This window comes from Schistocerca nitens, chromosome 5 (genome assembly GCF_023898315.1).
Source record: "Schistocerca nitens isolate TAMUIC-IGC-003100 chromosome 5, iqSchNite1.1, whole genome shotgun sequence".
In the NCBI taxonomy this organism is placed as follows: Eukaryota; Metazoa; Arthropoda; class Insecta; order Orthoptera; family Acrididae; genus Schistocerca; species Schistocerca nitens.
In genome coordinates this window covers 511,594,960-511,614,162 of record NC_064618.1, presented here as the reverse complement: position 1 = coordinate 511,614,162, position 19,203 = coordinate 511,594,960, and the positions used below count along the sequence as shown (strand labels likewise).

At 41.7% G+C, this 19,203-nt stretch overlaps 1 protein-coding gene across 1 annotated transcript in view; it reads right to left on the bottom strand.

The window, feature by feature from the left end:
• Positions 1 to 19,203, bottom strand: part of LOC126259282 (kynurenine 3-monooxygenase-like) — a 167,710-nt gene that overhangs the window by 106,406 nt on the left and 42,101 nt on the right. Inside the window, exon 4 of the mRNA XM_049955929.1 lies at positions 5,897 to 5,945. Coding sequence (XP_049811886.1) covers positions 5,897 to 5,945 — 49 coding nt within the window. The remainder of the gene's footprint in view (positions 1 to 5,896; positions 5,946 to 19,203) is intronic.

Below are 19,203 nucleotides of genomic sequence, written 5' to 3'. Positions count from 1 at the left end.
GGAACGTACGTACAAAATCCACAATGCTTTTGAACGAGATCTGTCTGAGCCAAGGGCAATGAATATCTGTAGATGCCTTACAGACAAATCTTACAGCACACTATAGCCATATGACAGTTGGAGTCGAAATATGCCGGCGACCAACATTCCATTCTGCGCATCTGAATACTTACTACATAAACTTGTCTGCTCTGTGGTGTCTCTGATCACGTAAAGCTTTCCGTTCAGTTCCTCAGTCTAGACCAGCGCGCTTTTGCTAGTTCGCAGTCAGAGAACACACTTGGGATATCAACGCCCCAGTCAGCTTAACATTCAGATATAGCCGAAACACGAAGGCAAAAGAAAAGAGAGACCAACATTATCATCTTGTATGAACAGAAAGAGAGAGGATGGCGCATGACTGATTACTGTAATTTGTACAAACAAACTGCTTCAGTTATAGCCCAGGAGATATAGTACCTCAATTGTTGTAGGTGTTTCTGATTCACATGGCATGATTGAAAGTAACTCAGTTCCCCATAGTACTGATGAAGAATAGTTAAGACAACTTAGCAGAGAGATATCTTGAAGTCTACAGGATGAAAACTCACAGGAAATAAGAATAAATATACACCAGATTTGTTTTAGCGTCCCACATAAAGGAACTGACCATTCAGGGACATAATAGCTTGACACAGAACAATCAAGACTGCGCGCATTACTAACAAAACATTTATGTGATTTTTTTTCGCCCTTAAGCTATGTCTTTACAATATTAATTATAGTATCTCTGCAGTGTAAGAGGCACTCACAATTACCTTGCTTCAAATTAGGACAGCGTATTTTAGCTCCAGCTAGTTAGTAATAGATAGGAAGTTGGATACTGACAAACCATCTTACTCACTACTAGAACTGAACTAATAACCCAATACAAGTAAACTATATTCACAGCTAGCTGCGCTGTCTAACGCGCTGCTTCCTGGGCAAAAAGGAATGCCAGTCCCCGGCACGAATCCGCCCAGCAGATTAGTGTCGAGGTCCAGTGTGCCAGCCAGCATGTGGATGGTTTTTAAAGTGGGTTTCCATCTGCCTCGGCGAATGCGGGCTGGTTCCCCTTATTCCGCCTCAGTTACACTACGTCAGTGATTGCTGCGCAAACACTGTCTCCACACATGTGTACACCATCTTTACTCAATAACCCTGGGTTTGGTGTGGGGCGGCGGTGGGGTGAGTGGACTGCTGTAGCCTGTTGTGGGATTGTGAACCTCTCAGGGCTACGGTGGGGACTAAGCCTATCTGTCGTTTCTAGGTCCCTGGTACAATACAAATTAACAATACAATCTATATTCAAACTTACAAAAATAATTTAAAATTGTATCTTATTTTATACAAAAAAGAGAATACTTCGCATTCTGAAAATCAAACTTTAAACAAAGCTACGACTTCTTATAGTTAAAGGCAAACTAATTCGACGTTAGTTGATAACTGGAGACTGGTGTTATATCATTAATGTAACATTCAAAAAGAAATTAATTTTGCATCACGCAGCCCCGTTTACATTGTAGTGATTTACAAAATCAAAAATATCAGCTGATAAAAGATTAATGATTGTAGCTGCCCTCCGTCGATCTGCTGTCGTCGACTTCTCTGACGTAAGATATTGATGTTGTTATCAACTGTATATGCTGACTTTTCGTTATATCTACACATCAGATGGAGCAGCCACAAACATCTTCATTGTAACGGTGACTGAACTTCGGGGTTTCATAATAGTAATTAATGTTGACTTTTTGCACAGTCGATCGCCCTTCGTTTGTTGCTACTTTACCGAAGACAATGTGGTTAATAACGTCTTTGGATTTTAGTTATTATTTCAGCTTCTTGTCCGCACTGTTTCTGAATTTGTATTATTTCTGTCCGATTGGAAATGAAATGTTAAATAGCTTTTAAGTCACAATTTTATGCTTCGTAATATTTCATAATCGAACCTTCCGTCATCCAGAGATACAGTTTGCAGCTTGCCTATGATTATCGTTGACTAATACACACGCTATTGTGGAAACCAGGATGGAAAAGAAGGGTTTATCCTACAATTACTCTCAGCAATTACGGCAACTATAATGTCCGTGATTTTTATAGTCCGTCACTCAAAGATATTATAGCAAGCACTATGGCCCATTTACAGACGAATGGAAAAACTGGTAGAAGCGGACCTCGGGGAAGATCAGTTTGGATTCCGTAGAAATGTTGGAACACGTGAGGCAATACTAACCTTACGACTTATCTTAGAAGAAAGATTAAGAAAAGGCAAACCTACGTTTCTAGCATTTGTAGACTTAGAGAAAGCTTTTGACAGCGTTAACTGGAATACTCTCTTTCAAATTCTGAAGGTGGCAGGGGTAAAATACAGGGAGCGAAAGGCTATTTACAATTTGTACAGAAAGCAGATGGCAGTTATAAGAGTCGAGGGGCGTGAAAGGGAAGCAGTGGTTGGGAAAGGAGTGAGACAGGGTTGTAGCCTCTCCCCGATGTTATTCAATCTGTATATTGAGCAAGCAGTAAAGGAAACAAAAGAAAAATTCGGAGTAGGTATTAAAATTCATGGAGAAGAAGTAAAAACTTTGAGGTTCGCCGATGACATTGTAATTCTGTCAGAGACAGCAAAGGACTTGGAAGAGCAGTTGAACGGAATGGACAGTGTCTTGAAAGGAGGATATAAGATGAACAACAAAAGCAAAACGAGGATAATGGAATGTAGTCAAATTAAATCGGGTGTTGCTGAGGGGATTAGATTAGGAAATGAGACACTTAAAGTAGTAAAGGAGTTTTGCTATTTGGGGAGCAAAGTAACTGATGATGGTCGAAGTAGAGAGGATATAAAATGTAGACTGGCAATGGCAAGGAAATCGTTTCTGAAAAAGAGAAATTTGTTAACATCGAGTATAGATTTAAGTGTCAGGAAGTCGTTTCTAAAAGTATTTGTATGGAGTGTAGCCATGTATGGAAGTGAAACATGGACGATAACCAGTTTGGACAAGAAGAGAATAGAAGCTTTCGAAATGTGGTGCTACAGAAGAATGCTGAAGATAAGGTGGGTAGATCACGTAACTAATGAGGAGGAATTGAATAGGATTGGGGAGAAGAGAAGTTTGTGGCACAACTTGACTAGAAGAAGGGATCGGTTGGTAGGACATGTTTTGAGGCATCAAGGGATCACAAATTTAGCATTGGAGGGCAGCGTGGAGGGTAAAAATCGTAGAGGGAGACCAAGAGATCAATACACTAAGCAGATTCAGAAGGATGTAGGTTGCAGTAGGTACTGGGAGATGAAGAAGCTTGCACAGGATAGAGTAGCATGGAGAGCTGCATCAAAACAGTCTCAGGACTGAAGACCACAACAACAACAACATGGCCCATTGCTGTACTTCGATACAGTCATTCAAACTTCGCAAGCTTTTACTTTCACAAAGCTAAGTGTCCAATTCTGTTCTTAGTTTCAATTTAACGTCCCTTCGTGTAGTCCATAGATCATATTATCGGTTATTCGGCATGTAATAGAGTTTAATACTGATCGCTACTTTCTCTCGAGCACACAATTCCTCAGATATTCTTAGTCCGTGGCCTTACGGCAAAGATCTACCTAGACTTCAGCATAAGTTTCAACGTAATTCTGTCCCGTATCAATTAGCCACATTTCTTGCAGTTGAACAGAAGTGCCCTGATCCCTCCCGTAGCATATCACACGGAAATGCAAGCTATATCGCACGCCGTAACTACGTAGAGTCATTCAGAGCGCAGAAAACAAAACAAGAGAACTAACGATACCCGCGCATGGTTTATATAGTAGAATTTAGAAACAAAAATAGCCGCGTTGAGCCCTGTTTGATTTCCCTGAGGGGCTACATTGCTGCGGACGTTATTCTGATGAGATATTTCACCTCTCCCCTATAAGAGAATAGCCTGATAATATTGTTCTCAATTAAACGAGTGGTTACATGATACAACTAAAGCAGTTTTTACCTTAGCACTACCGACAATATTGTGGGGCCGACCTTAACACTATCGTATAGCACAAATTTTGTGATTTTACATTGTCACGTCTGCTTCATCTATAAAATGGAGGATGCACTAAAAGTCTCAAAAAGCTTTGACGTCTCCCGCGGAAATACAGAAAAATGGCAGTTTGATATTAAATTTCCAAACCCTTATTCAAGATAGGACTTTGGTTCAAAATGGTTCAAATGGCTCTGAGCAGTATGGGACTTAACATATGAGGTCATCAATCCCCTAGAACGTTTGATTAGATTAGATTAGATTTACTTTCATTCCAATTGATCCGTAGTGAGGAGATCCTCCAGGATGTGGAACATGTCAGAAACGTAGAACTACTTAAACCTAACTAACCTAAGGACATCACACACATCCATGCCCGAGGCAGGATTCGAACCTGCGACCATAGCGGTCGCGCGGTTCCAGACTGAAGCGCCTAAAACCGCTCGGCCACACCGGCCGGCGATATGACTTTGTCTGACGTTAATAAAAGCTAGTATGGAATTCTCAACTGTAGTTCTGATAAGTATATTTGATACAAGTACTTTCAGCAAAACCAAAAAGAGATTGTTTGTCGGTTGGTTTGAGGGATAAAGGGATTAAACTACAGGGTCATCAGTCCCTTGTTCTAGACGCAAACAAGGCTCAGGGTAAAACAACTCCCAAAATACGTTGTGGAAAGTTAAAGGGGGAAAATGAATGCGGAACCACATCTATAAAGGGAACGAATGGTACGAACAAAAACGGGGAAAACATTCCATAAGGAAAAGTGGTATATTGTATTAAAACCATAGAGCAGATGATCCGGGCTAAAGAATTAATGTACTGTAATGAAATTTCGGGAATGCGTTTGTCTGGGAACATATTTAAGTGATTAAGACGCGAGATCATAGGTTGAAGTGAGTGCAAAATAAGCCGCTGCAAATTTGAAATGCTGGTACTATACGTTAATAACCGATGTAACTGCTAGAGTGTTGAATGAAAACATGCAAACGTGAATGCATTGTGTTGTATAGGTGCCGGATGTCAGTTATGGGATGGAATTGCATGCCAGTTGCGCTTGATCGGTCAACTCCAGGTGTAGGTCCAGTGTGTTGGTTGCAGGCCCTCAACTGGCCTACTGCTAACCAACACACGGCCGTCGCTGGCACCGAGGCAGAACCAGAATTCATCAGAAAACACAACATACCTCCACCCTGTCCTCCAATGAGCTCTCGCTTGACACCACTGAAGTTGGTGGTTTGGGGTCAGTGAATGCACCCCACAAGGCCTTTGATTCTGAGCTGTCCTTGAAGTAACCGATTCGTAACAGTTCGCTGTGTCAGTGTGGTGCCAACTGCTGCTCAAATTGCTACTGCAGATGCGGCACGATGCGCCAGAGCTACGTGCCGAATATCATGTTGTTCCCTCTCAGTAGTGCCACGTCGCCGTTCGGAGCCCGGTCTCCTCACCACGGCTACCAGCAATCACGTAGGGTGGCTGCATTCCTACCAAATCTTCCTCTAATACCTCAGAAGGTGCATCCAGTTTCTCATAGCCCTATTATACGACCTCGTTCAAACTCAGTGAGGGTAATGGCGTCTTTGACTAACATCAACTCACCACGTCCAATGTCAAGTGTAACTAACGCTCACGACCGTGTATCTGATGCAAACCGGATTTGCATCCTCATAATGTCGCTACGAGTGGCACTCTTACGCGACTGACGAGAAATAGACATCGTCTTTCAGATGTAGAAACGCGTCTACCAAATTTTGTTTATGTCGCACAAATTCTTCTTTTGTGTTGCGTTTTTTTGTCCGTCAGTGTTGTAATACCTAATTGAAACAAGAAACTGTGAAGACGTGTCTCAAATGATTATTCTTACCTGAAAGCAGAACTTCGTTCAGATACTTCCTCCCAACGGAATAGATGCACTGGAACAAAAGAAAACAAAGTGAAAAAAAGCAGTTACAGACCAAAGGAAAAGCAAAGATTTCATTACTCGTTAAACATTACATTCTCGGGACTGAATCACGTAAAATTCAATAAACAACAAATAAATTCTTCAATAGCAAGAACTCAGATAACTTTACAATCAGATATTCAACGATGTGAACTACAGTTTAAACGCTACACGCGTATCGGTTCTACTTGATTCTCTGGTGAATGTAATAATTAGTTCGCTGAGTAATAGATTCAGTGGAGCAACATGATCTAAATCAACAGAGCCCCAGCGAACACAATGTCATTTTTGTATGTCAGATGTGACAAGTAAAAGATACAATGTAACACAAAGTGACATATTACACAGGCACTTATAGCATCCTTGGATAATTATCGTGAATTAAGAGACTCTGAATATAGTAACTCTTTAGGTGGTTCACATCGGCTCAGAGTTAAAGACGAGAGGTGTGTTTCGACGTTATGTTCCCTTACTTCAAAGAGGTAAGTTTATTCAGAACAGGATTATTTCACCGCAATACAGCCGGAAAGTCCCAGGCGCTCCGTGACCATTTCTTGTCCCCTTGCTAAGTTTGGTAGTGATATCTTCCGTCTACTGTTGCGATTATGCCTGTGTTTATGCTGATGCTCATGAAAGAATAACACGAAGGATACCAGAGAACTTAATATTCCCATCCGTCGAGCTAATAGTCATTGACAGTGTCATCGGGCGTCGCTCTTTGACTCACTGCAGAGAGGCTCTTTATTCAACATTTTCAGGAAGGTTGCAGTTTCTCGTCCTTACAACCTTTTGCGCATTGGTTCACCAGACTCATGGAGAAGGACGGAAGATTAGGATTGAATATTTTGTCTACTATGAAGTCATTATACAGGAAGCACAAACCGAGCTAGGTGGTGCAGTTCGGGAGTATGGTGTTTCAAATCACTGTCCAGCCATGGAGATATAGATTTGCAATGATTTCCTTAAATCGATCACAGTGAATGCCTTGATGGTTCCTTTGACAGAGTATAGCTGGCTTTTTTCCCAATCCTTCCACATTCCAGGCTTGTGTTCCGTCTCGAAACCATAATCTTGCTTCGATATCGGGCCACAATCTCGGACTCGGACTGGGGAGGGGGATTACGCTGGTGATAGCGAAATCGACTGTAACCTTTTTATGAGAACAGTCCGAGAATTTGCCTTAATCGGTTTTCGGGATCCGCAGCAAATACAAATCTGGATAGTCAGATCCGCTGTCCTTCAGAGTCAGTTCAGAGTCGTACTCGGTTAATGGGAGACAAGGTAATCGTCTGTGGACTTTTCCAAGTCGCCACTCCACAAATCAGCAGAAGGGAATCAACTATAAGCCTCAAGTAGGATGTTTGGACAGAGATTTGAGACGAAATTATTATTCTTTTTTTTTTTTTGTTTAACCAGTCCCAGTCCCAGTTTTAAGGCTTATGTTTTATTATTGGACCTTTCATTGAAAATTATTTTATTCTACGTCTACTAGCGTTCTTTCAACGAATCGATAAGGAAGGTTTTATTAGCTTTGTGAAGCTCACTTGTCGAAGATGTATTTCCACGGCGCTAACATCCTAGACTTAGAACACCGAAAACCTCAAGAACAAAGCCACCAACTACACTGAAGCGCCAAAGAAACTGTTATACGCATACGTATTCAAGTATTTTGTTGTTGTGGTCTTCAGTCCTGAGACTGGTTTGATGCAGCTCTCCATGCTACTCTATCCTGTGCAAGCTTCTTCTTCTCCCAGTACCTACTGCAGCCTACATCCTTCTGAATCTGCTTAGTGTATTCATCTCTTGGTCTCCCTCTACGATTTTTACCCTCCACGCTGCCCTCCAATACTAAATTGGTGATCCGTCGATGTCTCAGAACATGTCCTACCAACCGATCCCTTATTCTAGTCAAGTTGTGCCACAAGCTCCCCTTCTCCCCAATTCTATTCAATACCTCCTCATTAGTTATGTGATCTACCCATCTAATCTTCAACATTTTTCTGTAACACCAGATTTCGAAAGCTTCTATTCTCTTCTTGTCTAAACTATTTATCTTCCATGTTTCACTTCCATACATGGCTACACTCCGTACAAATACTTTCAGAAACGACTTCCGGACATTTAAATCTATATTCGATGTTAACAAATTTCTCTTCTTCAGAAACGATTTCCTTGCCATTGCCAGTCTACATTTTCTTTCCTTTCTACTTCGACCATCATCAGTCGTTTTGCTCCCCAAATAGCAAAACTCCTTTACTACTTTAAGTGTCTCATTTCCTAATCTAATTCCCTCAGCATCACCCGACTTAATTCGACTACATTCCATTATCGTCGTTTTGCTTTTGTTGATGTTCATCTTATACCCTCCTTTCAAGACACTGTCCATTCCGTTCAACTGCTCTTCCAAGTCCTTTGCTGACTCTGACAGAATTACAATGTCATCGGCGAACCTCAAAGTTTTTATTTCTTCTCCATGGATTTTAATACCTACTCCGAATTATTCTTTTGTTTCCTTCACTGCTTGCTCGATATACAGATTGAATAACATCGGGGATAGGCTACAACCCTGTCTCACTCCCTTCCCAACCACTGCTTTCCTTTCATGCCCCTCGACTCTTATAACTGCCATCTGCTTTCTGTACAAATTGTAAATAGCCTTTCGCTCCCTGTATTTTACCCCTGTCACCTTCAGAATTTGAAAGAGAGTATTCCAATAAACATTGTCAAAAGCTATCTCTAAGTCTACAAATGCTAGAAACGTAGGTTTGCCTTTCCTTAATCTTTCTTCTAAGATCAGTCGTAGCGTCAGTATTGCCTCACGTGTTCGAATATTTCTACGGTATTCAAACTGACCTTCCCCGAGGAAGGCTTCTATCAGTTTTTCCATTCGTCTGTAAAGAATTCGCGTTAGTATTTTGCAGCTGTGACTTATTAAACTGATAGTTCGGTGTTTTTCACATCTGTCAACACCTGCTTTCTTTGGTATTGGAATTATTATATTCTTCTTGAAGTCTGAGGGTATTTCGCCTGTCTCATATATCTTGCACACCAGATGGTAGAGTTTTGTCAGGACTGGCTCTCTCAAGGCTGTCAGTAGTTCTAATGGAATGTTGTCTACTCCGGGGGCCTTGTTTCGACTCAGGTCTTTCAGTGCTCTGTCAAACTCTTCACGCAGTATCATATCTCCCATTTCATCTTCATCTACATCCTCTTCCATTTCCATAATATTGTCCTCAAGTACATCGCCCTTGTATAAACCCTCTATATACTCCTTCCACCTTTCTGCTTTCCCTTCTTTGCTTAGAACTGGGTTTCCATCAAAGCTCTTTATATTCATGCAAGTGGTTCTCCTTTCTCCAAAGGTCTCTTTAATTTTCCTGCAGGCAGTATCTATCTTACCCCTAGTGAGATAAGCCTCTACTTCCTTACATTTGTCCTCTAGCCATCCCTGCTTAGCCATTTTGCACTTCCTGTTGATCTCATTTTTGAGGCGTTTCTATTCCGTTTTGCCCGCTTCATTTACTGCGTTTTTATATGTTCTCCTTTCATCAATTAATTTCAATATTTCTTCTGTTACCCAAGGGTTTCTACTAGCCTTCGTCTTTTTACCTATTTGATCCTCTGCTGCCTTCACTACTTCATCCCTCAAAGCTACCCATTCTTCTTCTACTGTATTTCTTTCCTCCATTCCTGTGAATTGTTCCCTTATGCTCTCCCTGAAACCCTTTACAACGTCTGGTTCTTTCAGTTTCTCCAGGTCCCATCTCCTTAAATTCCTATCTTTTTGCAGTTTCTTCAGTTTTAATCTACAGTTCATAACCAATAGATTGTGGGCAGAGTCCACATCTGCCCCTGGAAATGTCTTACAATTTAAAACCTGGTTCCTAAATCTCTGTCTTACCATTATATAATCTATCTGATACCTTATAGTATCTCCAGGCTTCTTTCATGATTCTTAAACCAAGTGTTAGCTATGATTAAGTTATGCTCTGCACAAAATTCTACCAGGCGGCTTCCTCTTTCATTTCTTAGCCCCAATCCATAGTCACCTACTATGTTTCCTTCTCTCCCTTTTCCTACTCTTGAATTGCAGTCACCCATGACTATTAAATTTTCGTCTCCCTTCACTACCTGAGTAATTTCTTTTATCTCATCATACATTTCATCACTTTATTCGTCAACTGCATATCTAGTTGGCATATAAACGTGTACTACTGTAGTAGGCGTGGGCGTCGTGTCTATCTTGGCCACAATAATGCGTTCACTATGCTGTTTGTAGTAGCGTACCCGTACTCCTATTTTCTTATTCATTATTAAACCTACTCCTGCATTACTCCTATTTGATTTTGTATTTATAACCCTGTATTCACCTGACCAAAAGTCTTGTTCCTCCTGCCACCGAATTTCACTAATTCCCACTATAACTTTAACCTATCCATTTCCGTTTTTAAATTTTCTAACCTACCTGCCCGATTAAGGGATCTGACATTCCACGCTCCGATCCGTAGAGAGCCAGTTTTATTTCTCCTGATAACAACGTCTTCTTGAGTAGTCCCCGCCCGGAGATCCGAATGGGGGACTATTTTACCTCCGGAATATTTTACCCACGAGGACGCCATCATCATTTAATCATACAGTAAAGCTGCATGCACTCGGGAAAAATTACGGCTGTAGTTTCCCCTTGCTTTCAGCCGTTATCAATACTAGAACAGACTGTTGCCCCTGCAACTACTGAAAAGGCTGCTGCCCCTCTTCAGGAACCATACGTTTGTCTGGCCTCTCAACAGATACCCCTCCATTGTGGTTGCACCTACGGTACGGCTGTCTGTATCGTTGATGCACTCAAGCCTCCCCACCAACGGCAAGGTCCATGGTTCATGGGGGGGGGGGGGGGGTATTCAGGTATAGAGATATGTAATCAGGCAAAATACGGCGCTGCGGTCGGCAAAGCCTATATAAGACAACAATGTATGGCACAGTTTTTAGTTCGGTTACTGCTGCTACAATGGCAGGTTATCAAGATTTAAGCGGGTTTGAATGTGGCGTTATAGTCAGCGGACGAGCGATGGGACACAGCATCTCCTAGGTAGCGATGAAGTGGGGATTTTCCCGTGCGACTATTTCTCGAGTGTACCGTGAATATCAGGAATCCGGTAAAACACAAATCTCCGACACCGCTGCGAACGGAAAAAGTTCCGCAAGAACGGGACTAACGACGACTGAAGAGAATCGTTCAGCGTGACAGAAGTGCAACGCTTCAGAAAACTGCCGTAGATTTCAATGATGGGCCAACAACAAGTGTCAGCGTGCGAACCATTCAACGAAACATAATAGATATAGGCGAAGGTCCACCCGTGTACCCTTCGTGACTGTACGACACAAAGCTTTACGCCTCGCCTGGGTCCGTCAACACCGACATTGGACTGTTGATGACTGCAAAGATGTTACCTGGTCGAAAGAGCGGATACACGTGTACGGGTATGGGCACCTGATACGTCTAGATATGACTCTGACAGGTGACACGTACGTGAGCTTACTGACCACCTGCATCCATTCATGTCCATTGTGCATTCCGACGGACTTCGGCAATTCCAGCAGGACAATGCGACACCCCACACGTCCAGAATTGCTACAGAGTAGTTCCAGGAACACTCTTCTGAGTTTAAACACTTCTGCTGCCCACCAAACTCCCCAGACATGAAAATTTTTGAGTATATCTGGGATGCCTTGTAACGTGCTATTCAGAAGAGATCACAAGCCCCTCGTGCTCTTACGGATTTATGGACATCCCTGCAGGATTCATTGTGTTGCGGCACTTTTGAGTGCTCGCGGGGGCCCTACTCGATATTAGGCAGGTGTACCAGTTTCTTTGGCTCTTCAGTGTAGACACAAGTTCATTATCTCAAGAAATGAAAGTCGCTCGGGTACGCGATTTCTATTAGACAAGCACGTTTCAAGGAGAATGCGTGGTTACATCCCGTTAGACGGATGACGTGACATTTATGTATTAAGAGAATGTTGTTGGATTGATGGGAGACACAGGTGTAGGGATCTGTACCACACTGTAGAATGCGCTGGAGGAACGGCTTGAAGTTAATAGAGTGTGGTGGTTTAACTAGCTCGCAATTTAATCAGTGACCTTCCACTGTTTGGTTATGTCGACATACGAATTTCAAGCTAGTTGAGGCTCAGAAGGTGGGGAAGACATTTCAGCAGACCGTTGAGTCCGTGCTTGGCTTTACGACCATCAGCGTAGGCGGTGAAGTGATTGGGAAGTTCGACAGTCGAGAGGAAAAAATTTGCGCCTTAAGCTCGCATTCCTGATTTGAAAGTTGTCAATGAAATGAATTTTAACTGTAAGGCGGTTATAATTGAGAATAAACACGTGTAGATAGGGGAGACGGACGTCGCCTAATTTTGGTTAGTAATTTGACTGACGCGACTGAGAACACAAACTGTCCAATAGAATCAATACACGTCTGCACTGACGTTCGTTAAAGCTGCAGCAGACAATAGACTCTGCTTGTTCAGCTGTCGGAGGTTTCACACTCGAAATTTCTGCATGAGACCTAGTTTCCAGTTTTGGTCATGATCTCGGATTAGCTGGTTATCGGGCACTGCTTATATACCTTGTTCTTGTCTCCGCGGAGTCCTCTGGCGGCCCCTGAAAAGAATTAATGATCGTGTGGCACTGGTGGCCAGGAGGCCATATCCGGGGAAGTGCGGCCGCCGAGTGCAAGGCTTATTTCAGGTGATGCCACATTGGGCGACTTGTGCGGTGGTGATGATGAGGGCAACATACCACCCACTCCACATCGGCGGGGAATCGAAGCTGGGCCCGCTGCATGGTAGGCAAGCACGTTACAACTCACCTAAGCAGGCGGACTCTGGTGGCCCTTACAAATCTGTAAGTGTCGCGCGCTGATGGCGAACCATCGCAACTGTTTTGTGTCTGACACGTAGCTGCAATTACTGACGCCCTGTAGTTACACAGTGCGTTAGAAATAGTGAAGATCAGTCTGCCTGCCAACGTTCCGAATATGTCTCGAAATCGCAAATCTTTAAAACAGTGAAATACAGACAATGGGATCATAACTAGAATGGGCAGTAATGTGAATGAATAGTAATCTGTTACGATAAAGTTTCTTGTTCTTAAAATGGATGATCTGCACTTTAGTTGGAACTTGCAACCATTGCACGCTGTTAATAAAAATAAGTACATAAATTAATTCGCGGTGGATGAAAACACAATTCTCGCATCTCTTAACAGCCAGTATCAGATGATAGCCTAAATTTCTTTAAATTATAGCTTGTTAGTGAAATAAATGCAAAGACATTGAGGCCGACTGGCGGATTTTAAGCTCCTTTATGAAGTCCAGATAGATAAAGTTAGACAGATACGTAGAGAGAGAAAGAGAGAGAGAGAAGAAAAGTTTTTAGATCTTAAAGACTTTACCACTAGCTTTCCGATCTCTTAGAGGTAAAAATTGTTCTCGACACCGTCCGAGTATTCGATACCTTGGTTTCGCTCTTAACGTTTCTTGAGTAACGAGATGGCGTCTCAGAAGACTAAATAAAGTACAATTTAAACATGTTTGTGTCGTTGTTATTAGTGTTGCAGCTCTCCAGGTGAGTGGTAACTGACATGTCATCACGCACAAACGATGGCTTAAGCCAAATGCTACATACATTTTTATCAGCTGCATTCTAGATCAGCATGTTCTTATTCTAGGTGTATCCAAGGGGCAAATTTTTATTCTAACGTTCACTCACTTTAGAGAGTAACATTTCTCCCCTGTGACATGGTCTTCGGTAGCAGGAAGCCTTGAGACGACCAACAGAAAGCACATCCCTCGTAAAGTGTATATACTTAATTGATCATTAAGTAATTGTCATTTGTTTTAAATGTCGCACGTTTCCCGGAGAGAGAGTCGCAAAACTGAAAGAACACAAAATTGTCTCCACGAGGTGGAAATGTATTGTGTCAAAAACCACGTGTAACAATCCTGTGATTATGTTTTCTTACACACCTAAATGTACACCCCACGGGTCACAAGGGTTACTGAATAGCGCATGGCAGACAGTACATCACATTAATACTATCCATTTTCTATCACATTCTATTCAATGTGATAATACCAATACCAAAGAAAGCAGGTGCTGACAAGGGTGAATATTACCGAATTAGTAGTTTAATAAGTCATGGTTAAAAAATACTAACACGAATTCTTGATAGAAGAGTGGATAAACTGGTAGAAAACGACCTCGGGGAAGATCAGTTTGGACTTCAGAGAAATGTAGGCTCACGCGACGCAGTACCGACCCTACGACATCCCTGAGGAGATAGGTTAAAGAAAGGCAAACCTACGTTTATATCATTTATAGACTTAGAGAAAGCTCTTGACAACGTTCACTGGAATACTCCCTTTGAAATTCTGAAGGTAGCAGGCGTAAAATACAGGGAGCGAAAGGCTATTTACAACTTGGTACTCAAACCAGACGGCAGTTACAGAGTCTACGGGCATGAAACAGTAGGGAGTGAGACGGGGTTGTAACATATCCACGAAGTAATTTAGTCTGTACACTAAGAAGAAGAAAAAAAAGAGGAGAAAAAGAGAAGCAATAATAAAACTTCTGATGTTTGCCGATGACATTGTAATTCTGTCAGAGACAGCAAAAGACTTGGAAAAGCAGTTGTTCGGAATGGAAAGCGTCTTGAAACGAGGATATAAGATGAACATCAACAAAAGCAAAACAATAATAAGAAACTTCAACATCGCAGCGCGTCAGCAATCGTTGGTTAATATATTAAAAAACTAAAAACCCGCCTCGATTGCGAAAAAAGCACCTAGTGTTAACCTAGGTTTCGGCGTAGATAACTACACCTTCCTCAGAACAACAATAAAACCCACAAGTGCCTAAGAAGACCTTTGTCAATGATTAAAAGAACACCATAGCTATACATTTATAAACGAAAAAAAAAGGAAAACACAAACAGTACATATGTACAAAGTCAAAACCACTACTTAATGGTGTACGCTCCACCTCACACCGGCCTATGTTCGATGGGCCATGACCCGCCATAAACTGCCAATGACTTTGTACATATGTACTGTTTGTGTTTTCCTTTTTTTTTCGTTTATAAATTTATAGCTATGGTGTTCTTTTAATCATTGACAAAGGTCTTATTAGGCACTTTTGAGTTTTATTGTTGTTCTGAAGAAGGTGTAGTTATCTACGCCGAAACCTAGGTAAACACTAGGTGCTTTTTCCCAATCGAGGCGGGTTTTTAGTTTTTTAATAAAACAAGAATAATGGAATGTAGTCGAATTAAGTCAGGTTACGCAGAGGGAATTAGATTAGTAAACGAGACATTGAAAGTAGAAAATTGACTGTTGGTATTTGGGCTGCAAAATAACTGATAGTGGCTGAAGTAGAGAGGAAGAAAATTTAAACTGGCAACAACAAAGAAAGCGTTTCTGTAGAGGATAAATTTACTAACAGCGAATATAGATTTAGTAGGTATTTGTCTGGAGCATAGCCATGTACGGAAATGAAATATGGACGATAAACAGTTTAGACAAGAAGAGAAGAGAGGTTTTTGAGACGTGGTGCTACAGAAGACTGCAGAAGATTTGATGGGTGTATCGCGTAACTAACGATGAGGAACTGAATAGAATTGGCGAGACAAGAAATGTGTAGCACTTCACTAAAAAATTGGCATCGTTTGGTAGCAAACATTCTGAGACATCAAGAAAGTATAGGGGTAAAAATTGTAGATGGAGACCAAGAGATGAATACAGTAAGCAGATTCAGAAGGATGTAGGTTGGAGCAGTTATTCGGAGATGAAGATTCTTGCACAGGATAGAATAGCATCGAGAGCTGCATCAAACTAATCTTCGGACTAAAGATAACAACATATTGCACTCATGTATTTAGTGAGGGGAAAATGTCTGTTACACGCTTTTGTACGTACCCTAATACCTCATATCATATTCTCGTCATCTCAATGTGATATCTGAGATAGGTGGCAGCATGATGGCCGCACCGTCTTCGTCGAACTTAGCTTCTCTAAATTTAGGCATTATTCTTTCGTAAGAACGACGTCGTATTTCTTCCAAGGACTCCTTCGTATGTGCTATACCGTACTGATACGATACTAAAAGCGCTTCTCCATTATTCTCCTTGAACTAGGTAATGATTCTAAATACTGGAACAACACTCTAGCATTGGTCACACTAGCTTCTTGTTTATGATTTCTTTTACAGTGCAGTGCATTTTCAGAGAAGCCTTCCAAGCAATCTGTGCCTTCGTTTCGCCTCCCCAAAACCGGCCGTTGTGGTCGAGAGGTTCTAGGTGCTTCAGTCCGCAACCACGCGGCTGCTACGGTCGCAGGTTCGAATCCTGCCTCGGGAATGGATGTGTGTGACGTCCTTAGGTTAGTTAGGTTTAAGTAGTTCTAAGTCTAGGGGACTGATGACATATGTTAAGTCCCATAATGCTTAGAGCCATTTGAATCATTTTCGCCTACCCTAGTACTGGTTTCACGTCATCATCTCGTCTGATATCGTTTCTTAGCGCTACACTTAAATACTTTTGCGATGTGACGAGCTCAATATCTTGACCACTAATCACATAACCGGATACAACAAGGTTCTTTCACTTAGTTATAAGTGTTAGCTTTCATCTATTCCCATTATCTCAGGTGGAAATTTTGTCGAAGTCTTTCTGCACCTCCTTACGATCGTTCACGAAAGATATTTTTCTGGAGAAAACGGCTGATCCAGTCTGATAAATCGTTTATGTATATTGCAAACATTGGGGTCCTTGGGGCCCTTGGGACACACTACGCTACATTTGTTTTTGAGGAACGTTTGCAATCCAGTATAGCGAACTAGGTTTTATTGTGCAAATATTTACCAAAGCAATTACATATCTTCGACGATAGTTCGTATACGTGTATTTTGATTAATAGTAGATGACGTGGTACAGTGTAGTAAGTCTTTCCGGAATCTAGGAAGACGGAATCGAACTGTTCATCTGGCTTCGCAATGCTTTCTTTTAGTTAAAAAAATATTTATTACCCTTTTCATAATTTTGTGAAATACATTTCACAACCATCATCATCTTGCGAGTACAGTATTCTATAGTTGGCGCAGCAGACCTCTCTCTTCCAGCTCCTCCTAGGTCGTCTACGCTTACTTCTTTACGCTAGGGCCCACTGCCACACTTTCTTTGGCCATCAGCTATCGTCCATCCTATGCAATGTCCATATCATTTTAGTGGTTTCATCTGCATGGTATCTATTATTGATTTCCCGACACCCACAGCTTCTATTATGCTGGTATTTGGTACGCGGTCCAGCTTGAAGATATAACAACGTCATCTTCACTTTTTGCGTTTGAGGCTATCATAACCCCAAGATGCTTAAGAGAATTACATCCCCTGATATTTCTGGCTCCAGCCTCCAGCCTCTCTATGGTGTTGTCGCAAACCTTCAGATATTTGGTTTTTGTCATGCTTATTGTGAGGCCCCATTTTTCATAGTCCTCTTCTAACTTGCGAAGCATCATCCTCGTTTCCTGCTACGGCGACCTGCTCATCAGCGAAGAGAAAAGTGTACAAGATTTCATCTCCCACAGGGATTCCCATGCCTCCATATTTGGCCCTCCAGGCTTTAAGTGCTTCCCCCGCATTGATTTTAAATAGCGTCAGTGATATAGTACACCCTTGCCTTATACCATTAGTAACAGGAGACCTTGGTGACACTGAATTTACTACTTTGACGACACTCACACATTCCATATGGAACTGTTTAACTGCTCTGATGTAGTAAATAATTGACACAGATTATTTTGTAATACCGTATCATTGGCTTTCTGATAATCCACGAAGACTAAGTGGCATTTCTCTTCTATGTCAGGTTCCGTAATGTGATTGTTCCATCAACACATAAAAACAGATATTATTCTTTCTTGGGAACGTGGTCCCCTTCCAGTTATCTAGCAATTATTCGTGAGTTTTGCCAAGGTTATTTCAACAGTTTTCTGAATGCCTGATTGTAATTTGATCGTCGTTATCATCATCTTCTTCCTCTCCAACAGCATCTTCATTCCTATCATGTTAGCTGCTTCACTACTTCCCTGTTTTTGCGTAACAAGTTTTCCTCATCAAGCTCTTCTGCTTTTTCTCTTTGCAGGATGGTTCTTTGCTCTCTTCCCAATTTCAGAAAATTGCTGCTCATAACTATCAGTGCCACTGAGTATGCGATAAAAATGCATTAAGCTTGGAATGTGAGCAGGCACCTCAGATGCTTCCTTTCTTTTTCCACAAAGCATGCCTTTATAGATACTGCATCGACTATCAAAGGCAAGAAGACCAAGTTCTTTGGAGGAAATCACTAGTAGCAGTCAACCAGACAAAAGCGCAATAGCGCCGTTCTTATATCTCTTCCTCTTCTTCTTTTCTTCTTCTACACCATATTGACATCAATTCCGGAGCTAAAACATAGTTTGCATAGTTTTGCCTACAGTTAACGTCTTTCGTTAGCAGCTGTGCCTGGGTTGCGATGTATACTCTACACCCAGTCACTGGTCACATGTTAAATAATGCAGGGTATGTCCTACTACCCACGTCCAGGAATTATTCTGGTTGTGCACTGATGAAAGTGAGATGTGATGTCTTGCTTTTCAGCAAATCAAAGACAAAGCAACGTTGGTCTAAACCAGTGGTTCCCAAACTTTGAAACCATTACCCAGAGTGCAATACGATATTTGCTATTACCCTTCTCCCCCCCCCCCCCCTCCCCCATCCCCCACAGCCACCTTAAGCGCGTAACTACAGTTTACAATGAAACAGAATTTTTGAACACTTTTATTTTTAAACTAAGGAAAGATACGACAGTTTCTGTAGGTGTTTTATGAAACAACGAACTAATAAGTGAATGACACAGTCGGTATTATTCATTTATGACAACCTTTATATGAGAATGCAGGCTTTCTCTGCGAATCTCGACGATAAAATCTTCTCGGGTTGACAGTCCAGTCAATGTGATGTTTTCCAGCAACGTTTCAGCAAGTTTCTTAATTGCCATCTTCAGGCGAACGTTTCAGCAAGTATCTTATTTGCCATCTTGGCTCGGCTGTCAACCCGAGAAGATAGTATCATTATGACAACCTCTTTTTACACAATGATAGTTGAGTTCTCAGTGTAACGTGAGTGCTACCTT